General features: G+C 41.0%; 1 protein-coding gene across 3 annotated transcripts in view; it reads right to left on the bottom strand.

Moving 5' to 3' along the window:
- The window catches only part of git1 (G protein-coupled receptor kinase interacting ArfGAP 1), a 25359-nt gene extending 2853 nt beyond the window's left edge, over window positions 1-22506 (bottom strand). Inside the window, exons 1-20 of one of the 3 annotated variants that reach the window (XM_061681090.1) lie at window positions 22117-22506; window positions 17427-17560; window positions 15693-15805; window positions 15389-15494; window positions 14920-15006; window positions 14700-14830; window positions 14499-14593; window positions 14377-14419; window positions 13826-13852; window positions 13344-13392; window positions 11672-11744; window positions 11037-11134; window positions 10270-10381; window positions 9101-9225; window positions 7284-7436; window positions 5030-5365; window positions 3084-3164; window positions 1202-1278; window positions 904-1059; window positions 461-524 (exon numbers count right to left, since the gene is read on the bottom strand). In XM_061681090.1, the coding sequence (XP_061537074.1) occupies window positions 461-524; window positions 904-1059; window positions 1202-1278; window positions 3084-3164; window positions 5030-5365; window positions 7284-7436; window positions 9101-9225; window positions 10270-10381; window positions 11037-11134; window positions 11672-11744; window positions 13344-13392; window positions 13826-13852; window positions 14377-14419; window positions 14499-14593; window positions 14700-14830; window positions 14920-15006; window positions 15389-15494; window positions 15693-15805; window positions 17427-17560; window positions 22117-22168 (2112 nt within the window). In that variant the 5' untranslated portion in view covers window positions 22169-22506. The remainder of the gene's footprint in view (window positions 1-460; window positions 525-903; window positions 1060-1201; window positions 1279-3083; window positions 3165-5029; window positions 5366-7283; window positions 7437-9100; window positions 9226-10269; window positions 10382-11036; window positions 11135-11671; window positions 11745-13343; window positions 13393-13825; window positions 13853-14376; window positions 14420-14498; window positions 14594-14699; window positions 14831-14919; window positions 15007-15388; window positions 15495-15692; window positions 15806-17426; window positions 17561-22116) is intronic. The other 2 variants (XM_061681092.1, XM_061681091.1) reach the window with 2 other exon arrangements.

The raw sequence follows: 22506 nt of genomic DNA, 5'->3' as shown, positions 1-22506 counted from the left end.
AAAACAGACATGAAGGCAACCAAAGCTTTTCATTGAGTAGAAGCAGGGATGTCAAACTCATTTTTAGTTCAGTTACTACAGTTCAATTTCATCTGGGCCAGACGAGTATATTCATGACCTCATAAACTGTAAATAATGACCATTCCGGATTTTTCCAATTGTTTGAGTGCAAATAAGTACTAGTACGCACATTTATTGATTATTATATCGTTGAAAATCAGACGAGCAATCTAAAATTTCATAATTAACAAACAATGAGTGCAAACTAAACAATATTATGAATCAGTGTTTTCATTTACATGTGCAACTAACATATCACCTTTCAAAAAAACAACAACTCGCTGTAATCATTGGTAAAACACGGTGTTAACACCGCATAGTGCGTTACTCTGTTATTCCCACTGCAAAGACAGCAGGCAAAGAAGAAACACAGAAACGAGGAGAGTGTCGGGAAACTTACTTTGGGAAACAGCGAGGCCATTTCGGTGACAGCAGAGTGGATCTTCTCAGAACACGGTACAAAGCTGAGGAGAATGATTAGGTTTAAATGTCACAATACAATTAGAACAACAGGTCTCTGGCACTTCGACCACATATCTATTTTGACTATTGTCAGCTTGTGCGGAATGTTAAAAACTATAAAAATGCCACCAGACTGTAGCTGAATATCTGGTTTAAAAAAATAAAATAAAAAAATGCCGCAATGGTAACAGGTCATCATGACCCAGCATAGGGTGCAGTTCTTTGTTTCTAATATGCATTTTATATTTCAAATAGAGCACTGACTCAATTACAAAACAAATGTATACGAATAAACGTGTTGAAAGTACGAGGCTTTATTTTGTCATATATATACCAAATTATACGCATCGTAGTGCAAGTTGTGGGGTGTTGGCTTCTCACCTGTCATGTTTGAACTCCTGAGCTGCCCTGAGAAGCTCCTGGATGTTCTTGGTCACCTGCTCAGTCTTAAGTATGACGTCCTCCGTGCACGGCAAGGTCGGGTCTGGATCGCCCATCTCAACGCCGCCTCCCTCCTCCTCGCTGCTGCGGCCCACGCTGAAAATACACGCTCATCAGCATCCGTCTACTTTTCCATACTGCTTGTCCTCAGTGTGCAATTTGGAGTCTTCAATGTACCTAACATGCACGATTGTTGGCGTACCCGTGCATATTTTCTGTGACATGCAGTGAGTCTGACCTTATCGAGGGGTCGTACGTTTGCGTGTTGTCGTAGTCGCTGTCGGTACCACTACCATGCTTGTCCGATTTGGGAATCTGGGGAGGGACACAAACCCGTGTCATGATAATTCACCTCATTAAACCTTGAGCTCTCATCACTCATTCAGAGTCAATGAGGATCAATACTGCAAACAAGCTCTTTTTGCAGATGGAGCTTCTTTGAACATTCACAATATTCCAACATGTAAACTAAATGTATCAAATTACTGAACAAGGTAAGAATTGCTTGGTAATCGCCACTGTGGTTGCTTTCCTGACAAATAAATGCAATTGAATAAGGGTTAGTATATATATTCCAATTTTTCACATTTCGGATACATTATAACACTGGTGCCAAACTGGTGGCCCGGGGGCCAGATCCGGCCTGCCGCATCATTTTATGTGGCCCTCGAAAGCAAATCATGTCCGTCGACTTAATGTTTTCCTGCGAAAATATTAAAATTGCAAATTGTCTTCACTTGTAATAACGTTTACAAATTGCAAGCATTTTTTTCTTGCCAATCCCCCTTGTAACATGTTTTTAATATAAGTTGGAAAAACATGTTTCTAAAGGCTACTAGTTATGCATCAATTTGTTGTGTATATGTAATTGTATGAGGTGATAATTCATTTATATGGGTTCACAGTCATAACAGCCCTCTGAGGGAAATCATAACTGCGATGTGGCCCGCGATAAAAATGAGTTTGACACCCCTGCATTATAGGATAAAGATTTTGAATGACGGAAATCTATATTAGCTTTCTGGGGAAGGATAGAAAAACAACTACAGTGAACCTACGCCTATTCACGGTTCGCTTTTCACAAATTAACCTACATCATTCATGAGTTTTTGTTTCGTGAAAACCCAAGATAAGATTCCCATTTTTGTGCTCTTCCAATAATGCTCGAATAGGCCACAACATGAAGGCAAAGTCCTGGCTAATAGGAAAGCGGTAATCAGTCTCATGGTATGTTGAAGTGATACATCTCGACTGAAAGACTAGCATCTTTGTACGTTGCGGAGGAGCACTTTAGTCAGTCAGTAGTAGAATTTATTATGTGCATGTACAGTATAAGCTGACTTCTGTTGCTTTTTGTTTTTTAAATAAAATGATCTGCAAGCCATTTCCTTTTAAGGCTAATGTTATCAGATCTTTGAAATGACGCTGACTCACCCCACGACTGGAGGTGAACACCAGTGCTTTTTTTTGCTTTTTCATGGCATTTGCCATTCATGGGTCATCTTTTCTCAAGAGTGTGTCACACACTTTCAACTACTTATCATGAGACATTTTCTGTAAATACCCTACATATATATACTCTGTTCAAGTGTCTGGTGCCTAAACTTGTCATATTTTCTACATTTTGGCATTTCGCTGTCATAATGGACGTGACAAGTCGAGATTCACCATCTAACCTTTATCTCTGCCAAAATGATGCAACACTGCCACCTACTGGTGCTTTCATTATTCCAATTACATACAATAAATACAAAGAATTCCAGTGAACAAATTTAAACGTCCGCAGCAGTGAATGAGTTCATATAGGTAATTCTCAACTTTTTCGGGGGATTCAATTAAATGCATTTTCTAACAATTCGTGGCAGGGTTCAGTCCCTATTTCCTGTGAACGGGGGGAAGGTTTAAACTTTTACCTATAGATCATTAGTTTTGTGTGTTAAAATAAGCTTGAAATTTCAAAGCACACCAATTCATTATCTGAGGAAATGCATGCAGGTCAGACAACACTGGTGACGTATTACGATAAAAGTGAAATGGAAATTAATTCGTTATTCCCGTCGTCCTTCTTCACCCATGTTCCCGCAGCTTGTTATCATCATACGCAAACTGTAAGAACTCACCATGTATCGGCCCATCTCTGAAGATCCAGACAGATGTTGGCCTCCGTATGAAGTTAAACCACCCGTACTACCCTTCCTTACCTGTGGACAGAGGGGAGCATAGGGATGGATATAGGAAGAGAGGGATGGAATGACAGCAATGGACAAAATAATGGGTAGAAGATTAGTAGAAACGGAAGGAAATTGATATTGATGGAGGGGGTGTGAAGAAAGCAGAAAAAAGATGAAGTGTCAGCAAGAGCCGGTTTGCTTGCTGTAAACAACACAATAGGCCCTCTAAGGTTAACTCTTCTAACTAGCCAACACTATCAACAACACTAAAAGGTGCAAAGTTATTTACAGTACGACACAGACGGTCTAAAAACTGACGACGACACGACACTGATGTTCCCCAGTGGTACAGCGCATACATAGTAAGCGGAGGTCAAGCACAGTGTGACGATGAATGGCAAACCAAACAATGACAGACAGAATGCTTACATCCAGAGGATGCACGGCTGCACGGCAGTGAGCGTGAGATAGACAGGTGAGGAGGCAGACAGAAAGACAAACAAGGTAAGTCGTTTGCGAAGACATATGACGACAGGGTGAGCATTGATTGATGCGGGATGATCTGACGGAACCGGTCTATAAAATGGCTGCTTGTGTACAGCACATACGCGGACCGACCACCACGTGACTACCACAACCTAAAACAATGTATACGTTAACACAGCCGTGTCAAATATTCTGCCTCTAAAAAGATGATGTTACATTTTCCCAATCAAAAAAGGTCTAATTAAACAATGTTTTGGAATCAGGGGTTGTAGTTTAAATTGGTGTAGAACGTTGTAGAGCTGTTTGTTAATTTGTTGTTTTATTCGCCCATGTAACTAATTGCGGAAACTAGGGATGGGCAAGTATCGATACCGGTCTTATTTCAAGGTATCGGGTTCACGCGACAGCTGCTGATACCAACCACGATACTTAAGGCATAAAAATCTGACTAGTCCTCCTCGCCAGTAGTTTGCGCTAAACTGCGGCCATTTGACACATCAGCGAATCATCACGTGCGTCAGAAATAGAGGTCTTAGTTCATGGTTTGTCTGTCATTTTAGGAACTACACTGAGTATGATGCAGTACAGTTCTATACCACTGCAAACTACAATCATAAAAACCAACATATTGTTACCATCAAAACTGAGCATGACTATGTTTGTAAAGGCAGAATATCTGAAATAGTATGCACGTGAGAGTCATCATAATGTTGTGGAAAATCAATCCATATTAGTGTGTTTTGGACATTGTAATGGTAAGCAGCTGTGAATTAAAAACGCTCAGGAGGAGAAAAGAGCTGAAAATGTGAATGCAAATGTGTGCAGGAGAGAGGACTGCATGTTTTTGAACAATTGTCAAAAAAAAAAAAAAAAAAATTTGTACCAGCATTACCAGATGACTAGCAACCCTTCATTGCTCACCGACTGTTTTTCCTCAATGTCTTTATGCCTCAAAAGTGTTCTCTGTCAATTAATTGTTGTGGTACTAGAGCGGCTCCAACTACCGGAGACAAATTCCTTGTGGGCTTTTTGGACATACTTGGCAAAATTAAGATGATTCTGATTCTGAGAAGGAAAGAGCATCACTGGTGTTACTAGGCACCAGAAAAAACAGAGACAACATTTCCTCTTCTGTCCATCTTTCTCATTCAGATAGCACTTATTGCAATTTCCCCATCATTTGACTAAAAGGTAGAGTACATTACAGGGTCTAATGATGTCGGCACTTCAGTGCAACGGTTCAGTAGCTGAATGGGAATTGCACAGTGGTGCATCTCTGAGAGAGACTGATGAGGAGCGGAAGTGCAGAAAGAGAATGATTCAAAGAGAAATGGTGAGACTACCACCCATCAATCAGGCCAAGGAGAGCCAATTAGGGCCTCCAGAAGGAAGGGAGAGTTCTAACTTACGCTGGGTGTGTTGAGGGGCTGCAGGCGGGCTGCCAGGGAGTCCAGGGCTGGGGGACCGTGGGCCGTGGGTTTGGGGGCAGCACCGGGCTCATACATGGAGAAGGCCTGGCGGTCTCGCCGATGGGGGTGGGACTGAGAGGTGGCTGAGGAGGGCACCGTGAGCCCCGAGGGATCGACTCCTTTCCCCAATACGGTCAGACCCCCACCAATTACTACTCGCCCACCCAGCCAGACGGTTCCTCCTCCTCCACCTGGGCCTCCGACCCCGTGGCCCACTGGCCCCCCAGCATGCTGGCCGCCCCGCAGCGCGCTGTTCTCTGTCTGCATCCGTGAGATCTACATAACAGGAGGGAGGGACCAGAGGATAGGAGGAGGTAAATGGGGAGGTTGAAGGGAAGGGGGGGGGGCGTCAACTGAATCGTCAAGACAAACAACCGTAAGCACAGGCACAGTAGAGGGATGCAAAGTAGTAACTGATATTAGTAGTGGGGTGGGACGGATGTGCGGTAATGACACGTTACACTGACAAGTTAAATGATGTGACAGGGACTAGGAGTTGGGGAGGGATGGAGATCTCCCAAAAAATTAATTTCTCAAGGTCAGTGACATTAGCTGGGAGTGTGCACGAATGACTATTAAATATCAATGTCTATGGGGAGATATTTGTCTCAAAAATTATTTCTACAAGTATATCCGCAATTTACACGTGTTTTTCAGATCCACAAATATATTCCCATTTTTTTTAACATTGTGTGTGCATTTACTATGGTCAATGGCAGGAATATATGGAGGTTTAAAACTAGCTTTATTATACAATGCAACCACAGAACCTTCCTGGATGCAATCCTGGCACAGTGTTCTTTCTCTCAGTGGTGGACTCGTTGTCATATAACGGAGAGAGTATTTTGTTTCATTATTTTAAATCCAAAGCATTGATCTCTATGTATTATTTGTCCGGCTTTTATTTTGAAGTTGGCCCAAGCAGCTCGTTGCTGGCGTGTTACCGTAACGCATGGTGAGGAAGCGATGCAAAAGTCAGCGCGTGCACACGGCGCAGTACATTTATTTGAAAAACCTAATAAAATATGGAGAATACGTTTTTTCAGCATGGATACCAGCACATTTTAAAAAAAATATATATATATAAATAGGTGGAAGGAAATTCCTGATTTTGGTGGTGTGTATTATACTCGAGAGTGTATTATACACGAGAAGCCATGGGAATTCATATTCATATTAACATATAAGTCCAAACAAATTATGTAAAATAAGTATGATATTGTTTATTATAATACAGATTAATTCATTGCTTGTGTTTGTTGAAAAATACATGAGAAGAGGACCTTGAAAAACATTATTGCACATTAAATCGCAAGCTTGATATATAAAAGAATTACTTTCTAAATCGTTCAGCCCTACTGGACAATTGTGAACAAATTACAGTCAGCGACTGCCTTTTTATTTGTTCAATATGTTAGTCAAGCAAACACAGATGAATACAATGAATATGTAGCCACAGATCATCCATCCATCCATTTTCTGAGCCACTTCTCCTCACTAGGGTCGCGGGCGTGCTGGAGCCTATCCCAGCTGTCATCGGGCAGGAGGCGGGGTACACCCTGAACTGGTTGCCAGCCAATCGCAGGGCACATAGAAACAAACAACCATTCGCACTCACAGTCATGCCTACGGGCAATTTAGAGTCTCCAATTAATGCATGTTTTTGGGATGTGGGAGGAAAACGGAGTGCTCGGAGAAAACCCACGCAGGCACGGGGAGAACATGCAAACTCCACACAGGGGGGGGGCCGGGGATTGAACCCAGGTCCTCAGAACTGTGAGGCTGACGCTCTAACCAGTCGGCCACCGTGCCACCCCACAGATAATAAAATAAGCAAATTAAAAACATAACTAAAAGAAACCAAGCGAAGCAAACATGACTATGTGACTTCTAGTAAGTAAAATGTGGAATAGCACGAAAAGTGCCTTAGGACAGTTGCTTAAGCTCCGACATTACACACAATAACTCACCTGTTGACATTATGCAGGAAATTGCATATGGAACAAATTGTCACAACTTTAGCCTACCGTCCAGTCAGAATTGATCATTATCATTTCAATCACTTCTTTTATGAGGACTTATCTTTTACATTAACACAGTCACAAGCCACACTAATGAAATATTCAATTTCCTTGACTGTATTCCTTACGTTCCGAAATATACTTTACATTCACGGTCTCTTTCTAAATCCTACCTCGTTCTGAAGCCGCCTGAGTTCGTCACTGAGGTTGTTGTTGACCTTCATCAGCTGCTGCACCTTGGCTTCCGAGGAGGCCAGGGCTTTCTTGACCTCCAGGTACTCCTGCAGAGTGATGGGCCCATCCGACAAATCAGACGAGTCCATACTCTGATTTGACAGGAGGTGGAAGGACAGAAAGAAAGAGAGGCATGGTCATTAAGCTACAAAGCTAATGTGGATCAGCACATTTCTTTAGTGTTTACTGTATCTCACTCGTATAATACATGCTTCATTTCAAATAAGTGCATATTTAATGTATGCGATTTTTGGGGCCCTAACCCTAACCCAAACACGGGTAACTTGGGAGCTTAAAGTCCCTGTAATGTGAAATTAAATATGATAAGTCTCCTAAATTTGACACGGCACAGATAAGAGTGTTGTCAACAACCCTGCCAAATTGTGGATGATGTTTAAAAAAAAAAAAAAAAAAAAAAAAGGATCAAGTAAATAAAATGACCATTCAAAATCATGAAAAATCGCCCTCTCTGCTCTCAAACGCTGTGGGCGTGTCCAGATTAAAGTGTCAATCAAATACCACGGCTACGACCTGGAAAAAATGGTACTTCGTTTAGCATCTTTTTTTGCTACACATCCCGACATGTTTGTGCCATGAAAAATCTGCCTAAAGCCTCTGGTGGCTTGGTCGTCGTGGGGCTTTTCCACATCACGACAACGAGGCGTTCTAAAGCGGCCACGCCAGCCTGAGGCCTCTGTCTAGGCGCTTGGCTGTCAACTTAGAAATAAATTTTTCCCCCCCTCCTCAGTCTTTGCCAGTCTCTGCATTAATTGCATGCACTTATAGTAGACAACGAGGCACTAAACAGCAGTCACACCAGCCGAAAGTCCTGGGCCCAGATGCTGGCTGTCAAGCTGGACTTTTTAAAAAAAAATTTATGACCTTCAACCTTAAACATTCAACATTAAACTATGCCCCAAAAACAAAACAAAAATAAAAACAAAACAAAAAAGGATTTGAGGCGGCGGCAAATACTTTTTCACGGCACTGTAAGTCTTTTCCCACGTTTCCAGCAATCACCTTCAAATATATAATGAATTTAGAGACAAATCTCTGCATTTACTTTGCAGGGTCTTGACGGCTAAAAAAAAAGAGCTTCTCAATGTGCAAAAAGGAAGAGCTGTACAGCTGCCTGAAGGGCAGAGCTGCAGCTGACCCAACACACAGAAGAGCTTTGGTTCTTGCTCCCCATGAAAGATCCACCCCCGCTTCCTGTGACCTTAGAACATGCTTAACTCGGTTCCACAGCACTCCCTAAAAGTGGACCAAAACGAATATCTTTCAAAAACCCGTTCATGAATAGTCGGTATGAGTTCAAACAAATGAACTTAGCGCCTAACTAAAGTCAACTCCATTTACTGAATACAGTATCATTTAGCATCATCCTTACATGAAATGTTGCATACAGTATACTAATGAATGTGCACATTCAAAGTGGAGACATTTAAAAATAAATAAATAAAGATTTTGAAATGAATCTGCTGCTCTAAAACGATTTTTCATTCCTACTGCATTACTGCACTGTACCACTCAGTCAGTTTTTCCCCCTTCCTCTCTCTCTCTGTGTGTATAAACAATGCCTCTCTGACAGGACCCCAAATGTGGCTGGTGATGTCACTCAGTAGCAATGTGGCAGCGCTCAGCGAGGCCACACCGTGTGTAGCATGCTGGGACATGCAGTCACAGAAGAATCCATGAATCAGCCTATTGGCTTATTCTTGATATTTTAAGTGGGAATTGTGTTCCAGTGGGGTACCTTCGCACGATTGTTGCGTTGTGTGTTGTTGTTATTTTGGGTGGTCAGCTCGCTGTCTGTGTCTTCATCAGAGGCTACACTATCATAGTCATGCTGGTCATCATCAAATCCCAGGTCCAATGGATCTGTGAGGGAAAACATCAGTTTTTTTTAATTTTTTTATTTTATTTTATTTTTTTCTCTGGTGAAGAGAAAATCTCTTACCTTGTTGACAGTTTCGGCTGTGACTCCAGCCTTTGTCAGAGCTGTCACTGCTTCCTGGTGTGTCGGATGGTCTAAAAACATTTGATCGGGTCGGGCAACCTTCAAAATAAGTTCCCTGACCCGACCGAGTCCACTCACGACAGGTAGCAGTGACAGCTCTGATGAAGGGTGGCAAAAAAAAATACTAAATAATAATTTTTAAAATGGCATGTTTGTTGAGCCATCAACATTGCAATGTCAAAGACAGTAAGCCATGTTCAACACTTTAGATTGTTCAGTAATTTGTTAAAAAAATTTATAATAGAAACACCACGTACGGACTGACCAATAGCATAGCTTCCTGAAAAAATAAACAAACAAACAAAAAAACATTGATATGTACCAACAGTGATATGTACTAGATCACTATATAAATTACATTATGCTCCCAATATCCCAATATTAGTCAAGAAATATAATCCTTTCTATGCTATGAAGTGTACAAAAAGTAGATACATTTTATGTGACATTGGCCTGTAATAACTCAATGGCATACTGTATATATTAATTAACATCATTTATCTATTTGGTAGTACTCATTTTATCTACATCTGCATGACTCCTCCCCAACCAGTTAATAAATGTGGAGCAAGTATCCTTAGTTGTCATGATAACTTGATTTATTCTTTTTGACAGAAATGACAGACAAAAAAAATTAAATAAATAATAATAAAATAAAGATTTGTTTTATGTTATTGTTACACTAAACCCAGCTGTATTCTTCATTGACAAAACTAATTTATTACATTTCTGGTTTCGTAAAAGCAACTTTATGCGTTGTTAAATTAGATGTATATTGTACTATATAGAATTAAGATCTGTTCTGTCATTGCTTTAACGTCATAATTCTAAAATGTTATATTAAAAACTCTCTAATCTAATCTAATCTAATCTTTGGCTGTGCAACCCTCCCATCACTTCCTCACCAGTTGGACTGCTGAGACCTTTCCCCTGCTGTCTCCTTTTGGCATCACTCAGGATGTCAATGATGAGCGTGGCAAACTCTCGAGCATTGAAACGTGCAAGTTTCTGACGGCCCTGCGGAAGAAAGAGAGAAAATGGAACATACAACGTAAGCATTTTCAAAAAAAAAATTTGTCACTCTGAACTAAAAGTCAGTTCAAATGTATCGGCTCTCATTAATCTTACAACATAAAAATCCAGCTAAAAGCTTGTGGTTCACTGCCAGTGATACTACTGTGGTCAACGACCATGTGCTGTGGAAAAATACAGTCATCCTGAACATTTGGAACCCACACAATCATTTGAGAGCAGACACACAAACAAATATGAGCAAAGACATGAATTTAAAATAAAATGAAAACGTTTACTCTCAAGTTAAACTAGAACGATTATGCTAGAGTAGTGTCGTATTATGAAAGCGGTGAACATCTCATGCCGGGATGAACGTGTAAACATAGCACAGATGTGCTGATGGGTTTCTTTTTAACTTTCTGTTTGAAAAGGTTCATGTTTACACTTACAAGTGACACAGATCAAGATATGCTACGTGAGAAGACATGAAAGATTTGTTCTTTACAGAGTGTGCGCACAAGACGGGGAGAAAGCCACCCTTTATCACATCTGTTTCTTAAAAAAGAAACGACACACTCCCAGACTACAATTATCTTTTTCATCTGTTTTATTTTTTTTCTCATGCATTCAGTAAAAATGTGCATATGTGTTGGTTTACCTGGTTTCGCGTGGCAGAGTACTCAGGATTGACTGGTAAGAAGGGCACAGCACTTCGTTCCGTAACCAGAGTACTGTGGTTCTGTGTAGTAAGCCACACTGGAGACACAAGGATGAGGACCAAAAATAAATGTGTGTGGTTTAGTAACAAGCTCTTGGATGTATCGTACGCAGCCAAAATCCTCCCGCACAGCTATGTACTGCAAAAACAGATTTGGCAACATGCACAATTGTGTTCTGAGAACTCCCCGTGTGTGTCTGTGGTTGTGTGTCCTTGCCACTTACCTCCGATGCAACAGTAAAGAAGCAAATTTGACTCAAGCGAGAGAGGGGGAAAGAAGGACGTGGAGGAGAAACTTATGAATTTGTGAGGCAATTACCCACCGTCTCTCCTCCTCCTTCTCCGTCTCTCCTCCCTCACTCCGAAACATGTTTCCTTCGCTACAAACTCAGTTTCTGATTTTCAGTGTCTATGAACATTTTTTTCCCCCTCTGTGTGTGTGTGTGTGTGTTTCTTTTCTTGAATCAATTCCTGTTAACAATCTTGAAGACCATTCAAATTCAAACATCTACTTGGTAAAAAGGTCAACAGATGAGAGTTACTTTATTTCTTCCTCAAAGAGCGACGTGGCTCACCCGCATCATTTTCTCTGCGATCCACTTCATCGTAGACATCCATTGCAAGCTCCTCAAACAGACGATTATTAAGCTGTCAGGCAAGCATACAAATATATATGCACATATACATAAACATATACATTTAACACATTCAAATTAAATAACAACTTAAGCAAGAACCAGAAAGAGTCATCAATATTTGCAAAGTATTGACATTTTTGTATTTTTCGTTTAACGCAGATATTTTTATACATATATTTTCCTAGATCCACGGTGTGTGTGTGTGTGTGTGAGAGTGTGAATTTCAACCCTTTCATTTCAAGATGCATTATGTTTAATTTTAATTTATGTTTTTTTGTTTGTTTGTTTAATTGTCCATGGTCTGTGCGTGTGAAATGTTGCACTCGCGTCTGGCATTGCACAAGCAAAATCATCACACATACTGTAAGACAATGTCATTAGACAATGGAGACTGAGCATTAGAAAGACTTTGATTTTATTTGTGGTTAGACTGACTTCTATTACTTTATATTAAGTGGCCAATTTCATTATTAAAGGAGTCACCAACATAGCACCAGGTGTCCCACACGTTGGGAGTCCTTCGGATTTTGATGAAACATTTCTCAACGCCGCATGTCTATTTCATTTATTGAACTTACAGTACCAAGCGTTTAAAACACTACTGTTTAACTGTTATAGAGAATATTTTGTTGAAAATACTTGGAACAGACCCGGGTTCAATCCCCGGCCCCGACTGTGTGGAGTTTGCATGTTCTCCCCGTGCCTGCGTGGGTTTTCTCCGGGCACTCCGGTTTTCTCCCACATCCCAAAAACATGCATAAATTGGAGACTCTAAATTGCCCGTAGGTGTGCATGTGAGTGCGAATGGTTGTCTGTTTGTATGTGCCCTGTGATTGGCTGGCAACCAGTTCAGGGTGTGCGGGCTACTGATGACAGCTGGGATAGGCTCCAGCACGCCCGCGACCCTAGTGAGGATAAGCGGCTCAGAAAATGGATGGATGGATACTTGGAACAGTACCCTATGTTCCAACTGTCTGGAAGCTATATGACAGTTTATTTTCTTTGACATTACATTGAGTTAAAAGCACTTATTGTTGAAACATTTGGTAGTGAAGAAAATTTTAAACTAGGGCCTACAGTTATGATTTAAAGTCCAATATATATCAAAATAAATAAAGTATCCATCCATGCTGTTCTACTCTTTGTAACTGGCCCATGAGAGCCCCTCAAAAATCCTAATTCTTTGACATACCGGAATTTCCTCCCGCCCCCAAAAAAATTGTCAAAAATCTATAGTGCGCATTATACATGGGTATAGGGGCAAATGGAAAAAAACCTTTAACATTTTATAAATGTATGCCACCATTTAGTGGTTCTAAAAAATCTGTATACTTTCATTCGAAAAAGCCACCGCCACCCAGAGGTTATGAGAAAGGTGTACACTTACATTCTATTATGCCACCGCCACCTAGCGGTTATAAAAAAAGGTGTAGACTACACTTTAATTCCAATCATATATGTACAGTTGTACTCAAAAGTTTACATACTCTGGCAGAATTTGTGAATTGTATTTATTTTTTAATAAATATGACTGATGACTGAACATCGCTTTGAACTACGGTAGCCGCAAAAAAAAAAATAATTAAAAATAAATAAATAAATAAATTACCGCTTGCAGCTTCTTCTTTGCCGCCTTGGCCAGTTCTGAGAGGTCCAGACTGAAAAAAACCAAAAAAACAAAAAACACAATAGGAAAATGAACCGCTAATACACAGCGGAGGAGACAGTGGGAAGGAGAGTGTTGAACATGGTGGACAACATGGTGAGATGGATAAGTGGGGAGACAGACATAGCAAGCACGTTTGGATTTGGATGGTTTTACCCTCTCTGAGGGAAGATGAAACCGAGGTGGTGAAGGCTACAGCTGGGCAGCCAAAAGTTGCCTAGCTGTTGCTACTTTATGAATTAACCAGTGTTAATCTACTACTTCTTTTGCTGGTGGTAAGACATTAAATCTTAAACATTTTCTTCCATCTGTAAGTGCTCTTTGTACAACAGGGAAACGCACAACAGAGAGGGTTGCAGAAACAGTGTTTAAAATGAAGAGAGAATTTTTTGGGGGGGAAAAGTGGAACAAGAAAGTAAAGATACCTCTGTGTCGGGCACTTAGGACGAGCTCTGGCTCCACCAAGCGAAGCAAAATGGAGAGAACAGAAAAAGAGTGAGCAAAAGGGAAGAAAGAGACAGAAAGAAGGGTAGAGAACCAGCTTAACATGTTCTTATCCACGGGTACCAGTCACCAGATCGAGTGAAGTGAGATGCAGGTCCAACAGTAAAGGTCTTTTTGGTAACAAAATGATTTTGCAATATTCTTGAGCTGTATATTTTACATTTATATTTAGCTGCAAATTATTCAGCATCCTTTAGCAGCACTGAGAATTGTTGATTTATTTATGTGACAATTTTGAGCCATTAACTCAACCCTCCTGTTGATCTAAAATCTAAAACACCAAGTATCTAAATTTTACCTGGAATGGGTGAAGCATTTTATCAGTGTTTAAAGGTGTGTTCAAATATATTGTGATGGCACCCTCTGGTCACAGTACTAAGATGTATCAAATTGCATTAATCCTATCACCACTTAATAATATTTGTCATGCATTACTAGGGACCGCGTACAAAGCAAAGTCTATGGTCCATACCTGTCTGCCATTTGAGGGATGATATAATGACCATTCTTGTGATCTGAAGGGTAAAACACAATAAAATTGTACAACTACTCGTCACTTTTCTGAAGCAACTGGCAGTTCACGCAATGGCTTACCTGGGCGTCGGCCACACAGGTAGAAGGCCAACCTGTCCGTCAACTCATATTGACATTCAACCAGTCGCTCCGCTAACTCTATGTGGCCCGCCTGCCTAAAACACGCAATGGGACTAAATTACTTCTGGAATACATTGCACAGTGATATTGGATACACAAGCAGACTGGGTGTTATTTTTTTTTTGTTCTACTGGGCTTTACCTGGCGTAATCCATGGGTGTGCGTCCATTGATGTCAGGCGCTCCGGGGTCGGCGCCGTATACCACTAGTAGTTCCGCTTGTAAAATCTGCCCCGCCTTGGCTGCCACATGGAGAGGAGTAGTGCCCTTCTCCTGGGGAGGTCAGGGAGACAGAAGAGTGTCGAGGCAAGTCTAAAGTAGAGCGGAGTGGGTTTAGCAAGTCCCGTGTGTCATTTGCATACTGGGTGGAAGAAGTTGGCCTGAGCGCCGAGGGACAGCAGCCGAAGACACGTCTCTAAACTTCCTGTTCGCACACTTGAGTGAAGTTGCTGATAGGAAAACAATGAAAGTCAGAGGAATCCAGGGGGAGACACAAAAAAAAAGACACAGGAGGGAGAGATTAAACATGAGGCTGAGCTCTAGAAACAGGCACATCCGTCTTATTGGCCCAGTGAAGCTCCGCTGCAACGCAGGTCATTATTGCATTCTGCTTCGTCATTCAATTTGCGTTGTACTACGGGGCTTTTAATAAGCCAGTCTGCATGTGTGCAGAAGTGTCTATGCAGACATTTTTTAGGTGCGGGATCTCCCACTGACATCTGTTAATTCAACATCCTCCATGCTTACATATGTAATTCTACAGTACGGCTGAGTCCAATTTTTATGATTATGCTAGGATGATGACTCAAGGATCCTCAGTTGTGCACTCACCTTGCTGAGGTCCTTGGTAGTTACGCCATCATCGTCGCGACAGGGTAGCTTGTGCACAAAGGCCAGCATCTGGTATTTGGCTCTGATGAACTCAGACTTTGTGGGACTGTACAGGGAGGTATTGTAGAATAATATAAACTTCAAAGGTATTTACCAACGATAAACTAAAAACACAAAGTCAGTCCAAGTAAAGGAAATTGTGTCATCTTGTAATTTTGACTCTGTGGTAAATGAAAAGTATTGAATGAATGTCTTGTGAGATTACATTACAATAGTACTTTAGGTAGTGAGTGAGTACGCTTACTGGACTTTGTCCTGTGGGTTGGGTTTCCTTCGGCCGCTCTGTACCTGAGCGGGATCCAGAAGACTGTGTTCCCATATGGAGTTGGCCCCATTGCCGGCCAAAGTTTGAACCATCTGAACAAATACAAAAGCAGGGCAGTGAATCAGCGCTGTTTCCGCCTTGACCGCTACAGAGCTTAATGACGGAAGCGAACCGACCCACCATAGCAATACCTCCATGTTGGGAGCAACTGCGATGCAAAAAAAATGTATGTTATCTGTGACCTCATTGATGAAAATACAGCATCAGTCACGTAACAGACTGACATACTTGATAGGAAATTCACAAGTTCAGTTCTCTATTTACTCCCGGCGTTTTTTCAATGAAAAGTTTAAGTCAAGCTGAAAAGTTGAAGTCAAGGAAGCTGCTACAACGATTGTTAATAGTGTCTGACCGTGACACGCCCCCTCTCCGACAACGTGCTTTTACTTTGAAGTTGGCCACGAAGTGGTGACGGCCCTTAATGAAGCCTTAACCATATGCTCGCCCCCTGGCTGTACATATTGCGGGCACTTCTACAAAGGAAGCACTTGTCATATGCAGCAGTGTCTGTATTTTAAAAGCAATAAATACATAAATAAATAATTCCAGAGGATCAGGCTCATTTATTCGTGGCAGCCAAAATCACGATCACGATTAAAAGTCAATTAATTGTGCAGCCCTAAGACAGACAACTATTTACACCGATGGATAATTTTGAGCCGTCACTTTACCTAACAGTAGGCCTGTCACGATATAAATTTCTCTAAGATGATATATTTTCCCAAAAACTATCATAATAAATGATATTGTTTTTAAATGCCTCTGAAAGCATGAAAAATAACGCCCGAGATCTTGTTTTGAACTACTTCTAAGTTGTTTTATCAAGCGTGTTTTCTTTTTCTTTTTTTTAAATAAACGTATAAAAACAATCCCAACTACTGTGCGGAATAGACGACGGACCTCCATCCTGATAAATGGCGTGATGTTCACGACGACGTGCGCATGTCTCACGGCTTTTCCAATTAAATGTAGTGCACATCATGTATACACCCGATCGGAATAGATCATGTCACATGTAAACAGTTGACCAGAGATCTTTAATCAAAATGATTTCAATCGCAATAACAAAAAAAGTACAACCGGCTACTGTGTGGTTGGGTACGCTGAAGACGAGCCCTTCACCTGTCAATCAACTATACGTTGACATTCGCTGTAGTCAGCTACAGGCTGAATAACGTGTGCCTCTGAGGTTATGCTTAATAAACAGTTAACGTTCCCGTGTTTGTGTTAATTGTGAACTAACACACACAACAACTTCGTAGGGAGCCATTGACGTTTTAAAGGACTTCGCCGATGTGGAGCGAGCTGTTTAGCTCCTTAGCTCACTAGCTCATTAACCCGCAGGCTAGCTCGTTAGCTCGAGGCCAGGCTAGCGAACACAACAAACAGTTAACTTTTATTACTGCTGTTGCAAAGTTGAAGAATTTTCCAAGAAATTTCCTATACAAAGCTGTCATCAGTATGTTTCCGACTGTTCTTTCTAAAGGCTTGCAGGATTCCACTTGCAGTACTAGCGTCAACACAGAGACCTGTCTCCATAATGGCCATTATCTCAGTGTTACAGATCACATAGTATCTACTTTTTTTTTTCCCCAGCCAATAACAGGTGATACCGGCCAACTTTGGTAGTAGGTACATTATTTCCAGTCCTACCTGCATGAGTGCAGGTGGCCATCCGCTGTGCCTCAGGTGCTTTACTATGGAGATATGGCGGCCTAAACTGCGGTGGACTGAACAGCATTCATCGCAGATCAGTACCCCTCTGTTGATACTGGTCCAGCCCGGGTCTGTAAAACAACAACATATGCATAGTTATATGGGATTTGTACACGTTTTATGTGACAATGAAATCGTTCAACAACGTAAAAATGGTTTAACAAGTGGTAAGTTCTTCTTTACAAGCAGCCATCTAGAGCCGATAGATCCATCCACTTTTTGTACTGCTTATTCTCACAAGGGTAGCAGGTTAGCTAGAGCCCTATCCATGCTGACTGTGAGAGAAAGGCGGGGTACACCCTAAACTGGTCGCCAACCGATCCCAGGCCATCTACAGAACTTGTGGATCTGATCTGACCTTTACTTCCCCAAAACAGGACACTTTCGTGTCATCTCTGCCCATGAAGACATGGACTGCTACCCTGTTCAGATGTTAAACTCAAGTGAATTCAAGTGGAAACCTCTAAAGTTCGAACACCCTTGAGTCCCACCCTTCAGAATGGGACCACAATTCGAGGGAAAATAAACCCCGAAAGGTAGACACAATTCTATGCTACTTATTTCTATGAAACTCACAAAAGCTCAGAGAGAAAGTGTGTAATGTAAAAAAATTTTCTGTGCAACCACAGAAACATCTTTTTACACTTATATAAAATATAACACTTAAGGAAGTTCAAATTGAGAAAGTTAATTGCCTGGACTGTTGTTACGCGTTTAAGAAAGTGAACAGGAACAGATCATGCCTATCAATTTCAATTAAAAAAATATAATCTAAATTTTAACAAATGGATGAACAGCATGCCAAAACAAATTTTGTTGAGTTCCACTGAATAATGTACTGTACAAAATGTTTTCTATCCATGAAATCATATTGAAGACGTTATTTGTTAATATAGTATTCCAATTCAGTAAAATGTTTGAAAATATGTAGTTTTGCCAAAGTGTCCAGACTTCAGGAACTGTATGGTAACTGGGCTTATAACAGTTCTGGACCTTCGAGGAACTCAAAGCGCTTTGACACAGTCTCCTCATTAACCTACTGATGATGCAGCATCAGGAGCAACAGCGGGTTTAGTATCATGCTCAAGAACACTTCGACATGGTCGCAGGGTCCCAGCCTCAAACACGAAACCTTCACCTGAGTCGTTCCGCTACACAACGAGTCGCCATAACAAGGAAGATAATGCTTGAAAATAGTATTTTCTCCCACGTAGTACAGGTGGAAGATGTACTGATGTGAAGATGAAGGAAGTGCACACTTAGTAAATAAAGATGGACACAATCTAATTCCCACCCCCCACAATACAGTGTAAGTAACACAACACTATAATGTTTAATTGTGATATCATTTATTCAGTTCCCCCCCCCAAGTTAACCTACCCATCACATATCAAATCAGAGCAGGGAAAATGACATGGTAAGAATGAAGTAAAATGCAAAACTAGAGATGTGGCAGAGCAGTCATTCAGTCTAGGTCATGTTATGCTCTCACTAGCCTTCCCGTGTGAACACAAAGCATGTAATGTCTAAACATGCCAGCATGCACAAACACACATCCACGATCATATGTCACGTGCAAGCTGGGATAAAAACGCCTGGGTGCCGTGTATTAGTGAGACTAAAATAGTCCATCATTTGATGAAATTCTCTTAGTGCCTGTAGCAACAGTAGCAAAAATGGGTTTAAAAGAGCTATAGCATAGTTTGGAACAGTAGTACTAAAAACCTATGCACTGTACTTAATGATTAAAAAACAATAACAAAAACTCAGGCTAAAGCTATTATTTATTTGTCTCTCACAACCTTGGCATACTACAAAATATAAAATATTGGAAGCAAAATGTTGACTGTGCGTGTCATGACATAATGGGTCGTGAAATGGGTCATAAATCATTAATTTAAAAACCCCTAGTTACACAATTCATATCAATGTCATCTCGTTTGCTCCAACAATTTATGGACAAATACATACAGCACAGTGCAATTATATACAGTATATTCAGACTGTCAAATATACAGTGGCACTTCTGATTCTAAAGCACCTTGAAGACTGTAAATTATGATTTTGACCAAATACAGTATTTTGGGGGAGGGTCTTAAAATGTCATACAACATTTGAACTTCGAAACTGTCTTAATGCATGACTGCGAGCTGCCATCTTACCTCACTTGACCCTATTTCAGTTACCAAAGTATCAAAGGATTAACGGTGTTATTGTGACTGTGTCTGTGTGTTTTGCTTTTTCCTTTGGCTTATTGCAATACTTTTTTCTGATGTTGGTAAGCGAAGAAGAAGAATGTAAGAAGAGAAGCTACTTACCACTGGAAGTAGTAGTGAAATAAGGACCCCAGTGCAGTGTCCAAATACTTCTGCCTAGCATAACGTAGCGTAATAATTGTTTCGGTGCATTGTTGCCTAAAATAACTAACTGCAAGGGAAGTTTTTCCCATCAGCAATTGACCACTGTCACAGAAAGCACTGCGTACAACTTGAGGTTCCACAGTACACAGGTTTACGATAATCCCAAGACTCACAATCTATGCGATTTCGAGGTTACAAACAGCACAAAATGAACTAGTTTACAGGGCGGCATAAGAATATGTTATCAAGTCAGTCTAGTCAGTTATCAACATTCTTTTTTCATTTGAATGTTTTATATTTACAGGCCAATATCCTTAGTTATAAGATTTTCAAGTGACAAAGAGTCCACAATAAACTGGTCTGCACAGCAGCATAACACGTCGTGACATGGCACAAGAAAAATACTGTTAATCATTTGGTTGTTTTATATTCATGGCCTAAAAGGGATTTCCATTGAAATATTTACTGTAATTAAATCTTTATTACTTAGTTTGAAGTGGCACTGTTTATGTCATAAAGTACTTGATGACATGCTCCATTATTTGGTTGTTATCTAGTCATGTTTATTCCTGAACTACTGAATTTTAACTAGGGGCAAACACAGGGCAGCAATATCACAAACGGGAGACATCTAACATTATAAACAATGACAAGAAACGCACTACCAATCCAACAGTTTCTACTGTGACTGCATCTGCACTCAATAGAAATGTACAAGTTTGATAAAAACTTTGCACATTGTCATGGTGTAACAGTAAATCCGCCTGTGCATTGACTGACAGTCTCCATCAGTTAGTTATCTTGTGCAGAAATGCAACAAAGCTGGCTAGTGGCCTGTCATCACTGGCTCGCTCAGTATTTTGCCAAACAAAAACAGTTTTTGTGTGCACGTCCTTCTAAGAGCGGGACACACAAGCTGAAAAGGAATACTCTTTAAAAGGAACGAGTGTTTTAGCAAGAGAAACATATTTCACACTAAGGTTTTGTAAATGAGCATGACATATAATTTTGTCACTATTTCATTCATTTAACAGATTTTCAAAAGTGCTGCTTAGTTTTTTGAGATGGAGTGCAGCAAGATGCTGAGGTAAGTATTGGGAGGGGTGGGGGTAATTGCAAGGTGTAGCCAGAATGCACTGAGCAGTACGGCCAGAAAGCTATTTTGACAGCTTTGAATACACATGCACCGCATCAGCGACATCAGCAGGAAAAGAGCAGCTGCTGTAATGCATGTACACATGAATGAGTGCAGGCAACACACACAAGCACCAACAATTATGAGCCCGAGTCCGAAATAAACGTGAGCATTGAGCATTGAGCAGTCATGATTCATTAAAGACATTGAAATGCAAATTAATGTAGCAGCTGTTTTGTTTTTTTTAACCCCCCCCCCCCCTCAGACATATCGGGCAAGGGCAAAGAATGTAAATATTGTCATTGGCGTACAGGAGTTACACGCATTACTTCAAGTTGATTGTTGTATTGTAACAATGCAAAAATTGTGGAAAATAAAGCATTCACCACTTGATCGTTTAAAGAAAGACGTTCAATGTGATGTAAATCAAACATAAAAATATTTTTTATTGAGTGATGATAATTACGTGATTGATTTTTTTTTTTTTTTTTAATAAATACTGCTACAAGTAATTGACAGTTGAGGCATAAACTGTTACATCTTGGGAAAAACTTGTCATTTAGCCAAAGTTTGCTGGCGAGCTTGGCTTGTGCGTTAGCTAAATTGGCAACTATGGCCATAAAACGACTTCAAAACACGACAGGCAAGTAGTCAAGATACTAAATAAATTCATAACAAGGTGGAATAAAAACTTTTACATTTATTCAACGTGCACACATGGTATTATTTATTTATTTATTTAATTTATTTATTTTTTTAAAAAAAGGGTAGCACAAACAGTGAAATTCGCCAATTTCCTAGCTCAGCTATGCTAGAGTAAAGGCTCACAAAAAAATACCTCTTCTGCTCAAAAGCGATGTAAAACCTTCCACAGCGCAATACGACCTTGCCAAATAAACACACAAGTCTATCTTCTAAGGTGCAACAATGGTGAGCTAACGATATCTCGCGTACATTCACGCCTATTTTCGCTCAACATGCTAGGCCCAAACGACGCATCGCAGCACTGGACGTTTTCCTGCTCTGGCCATCCGCAGACCCAGCGCCCAACCTCGGCCCGTTTGGTCCCGACGTGCCGCTCTCCTGACGTTATGAACCGGGCAACCGTTTTCCGTGTGTTCGGATTCCCTACCTGGCGCACTGCAGTCGGCGCAGATCTCCATCCGCTGTAGCTTTCTTGACATATCGGAAGTGTCTGAAATCGAGAGGTGGATGTCGGGGATGATGTGCTCCTTCGCCCTTTCCACCCCCCACCCCGATCCACAAGACCGACGTCTGCCGTCACCCGTCTGCCGATGCGGACCCTCTCAATCCCCGGAAGCCGGCTGGCGTGACAGCTTTTCCCGGCCGGCGCCTGACGCATGAAATTCCCCGTACGTTCCCTTGGTTCATTCCTTCCTCGCATTGGTGAAGTTCACTTTGTGTTATTGTATATTGATTCTATATCGCGTATGTATGAACATAACGTGGCTATATTGTACTGTGCGCTTTCCGCAGTTTTCGTGTGTGTGAAGCTGCACTG

Source organism: Phycodurus eques, chromosome 7 (assembly GCF_024500275.1).
Source record: "Phycodurus eques isolate BA_2022a chromosome 7, UOR_Pequ_1.1, whole genome shotgun sequence".
Classification (NCBI taxonomy): domain Eukaryota; kingdom Metazoa; phylum Chordata; class Actinopteri; order Syngnathiformes; family Syngnathidae; genus Phycodurus; species Phycodurus eques.
Note: the sequence above shows the minus strand (reverse complement) of the source record. Positions and strands in the feature narration are given on the sequence as shown.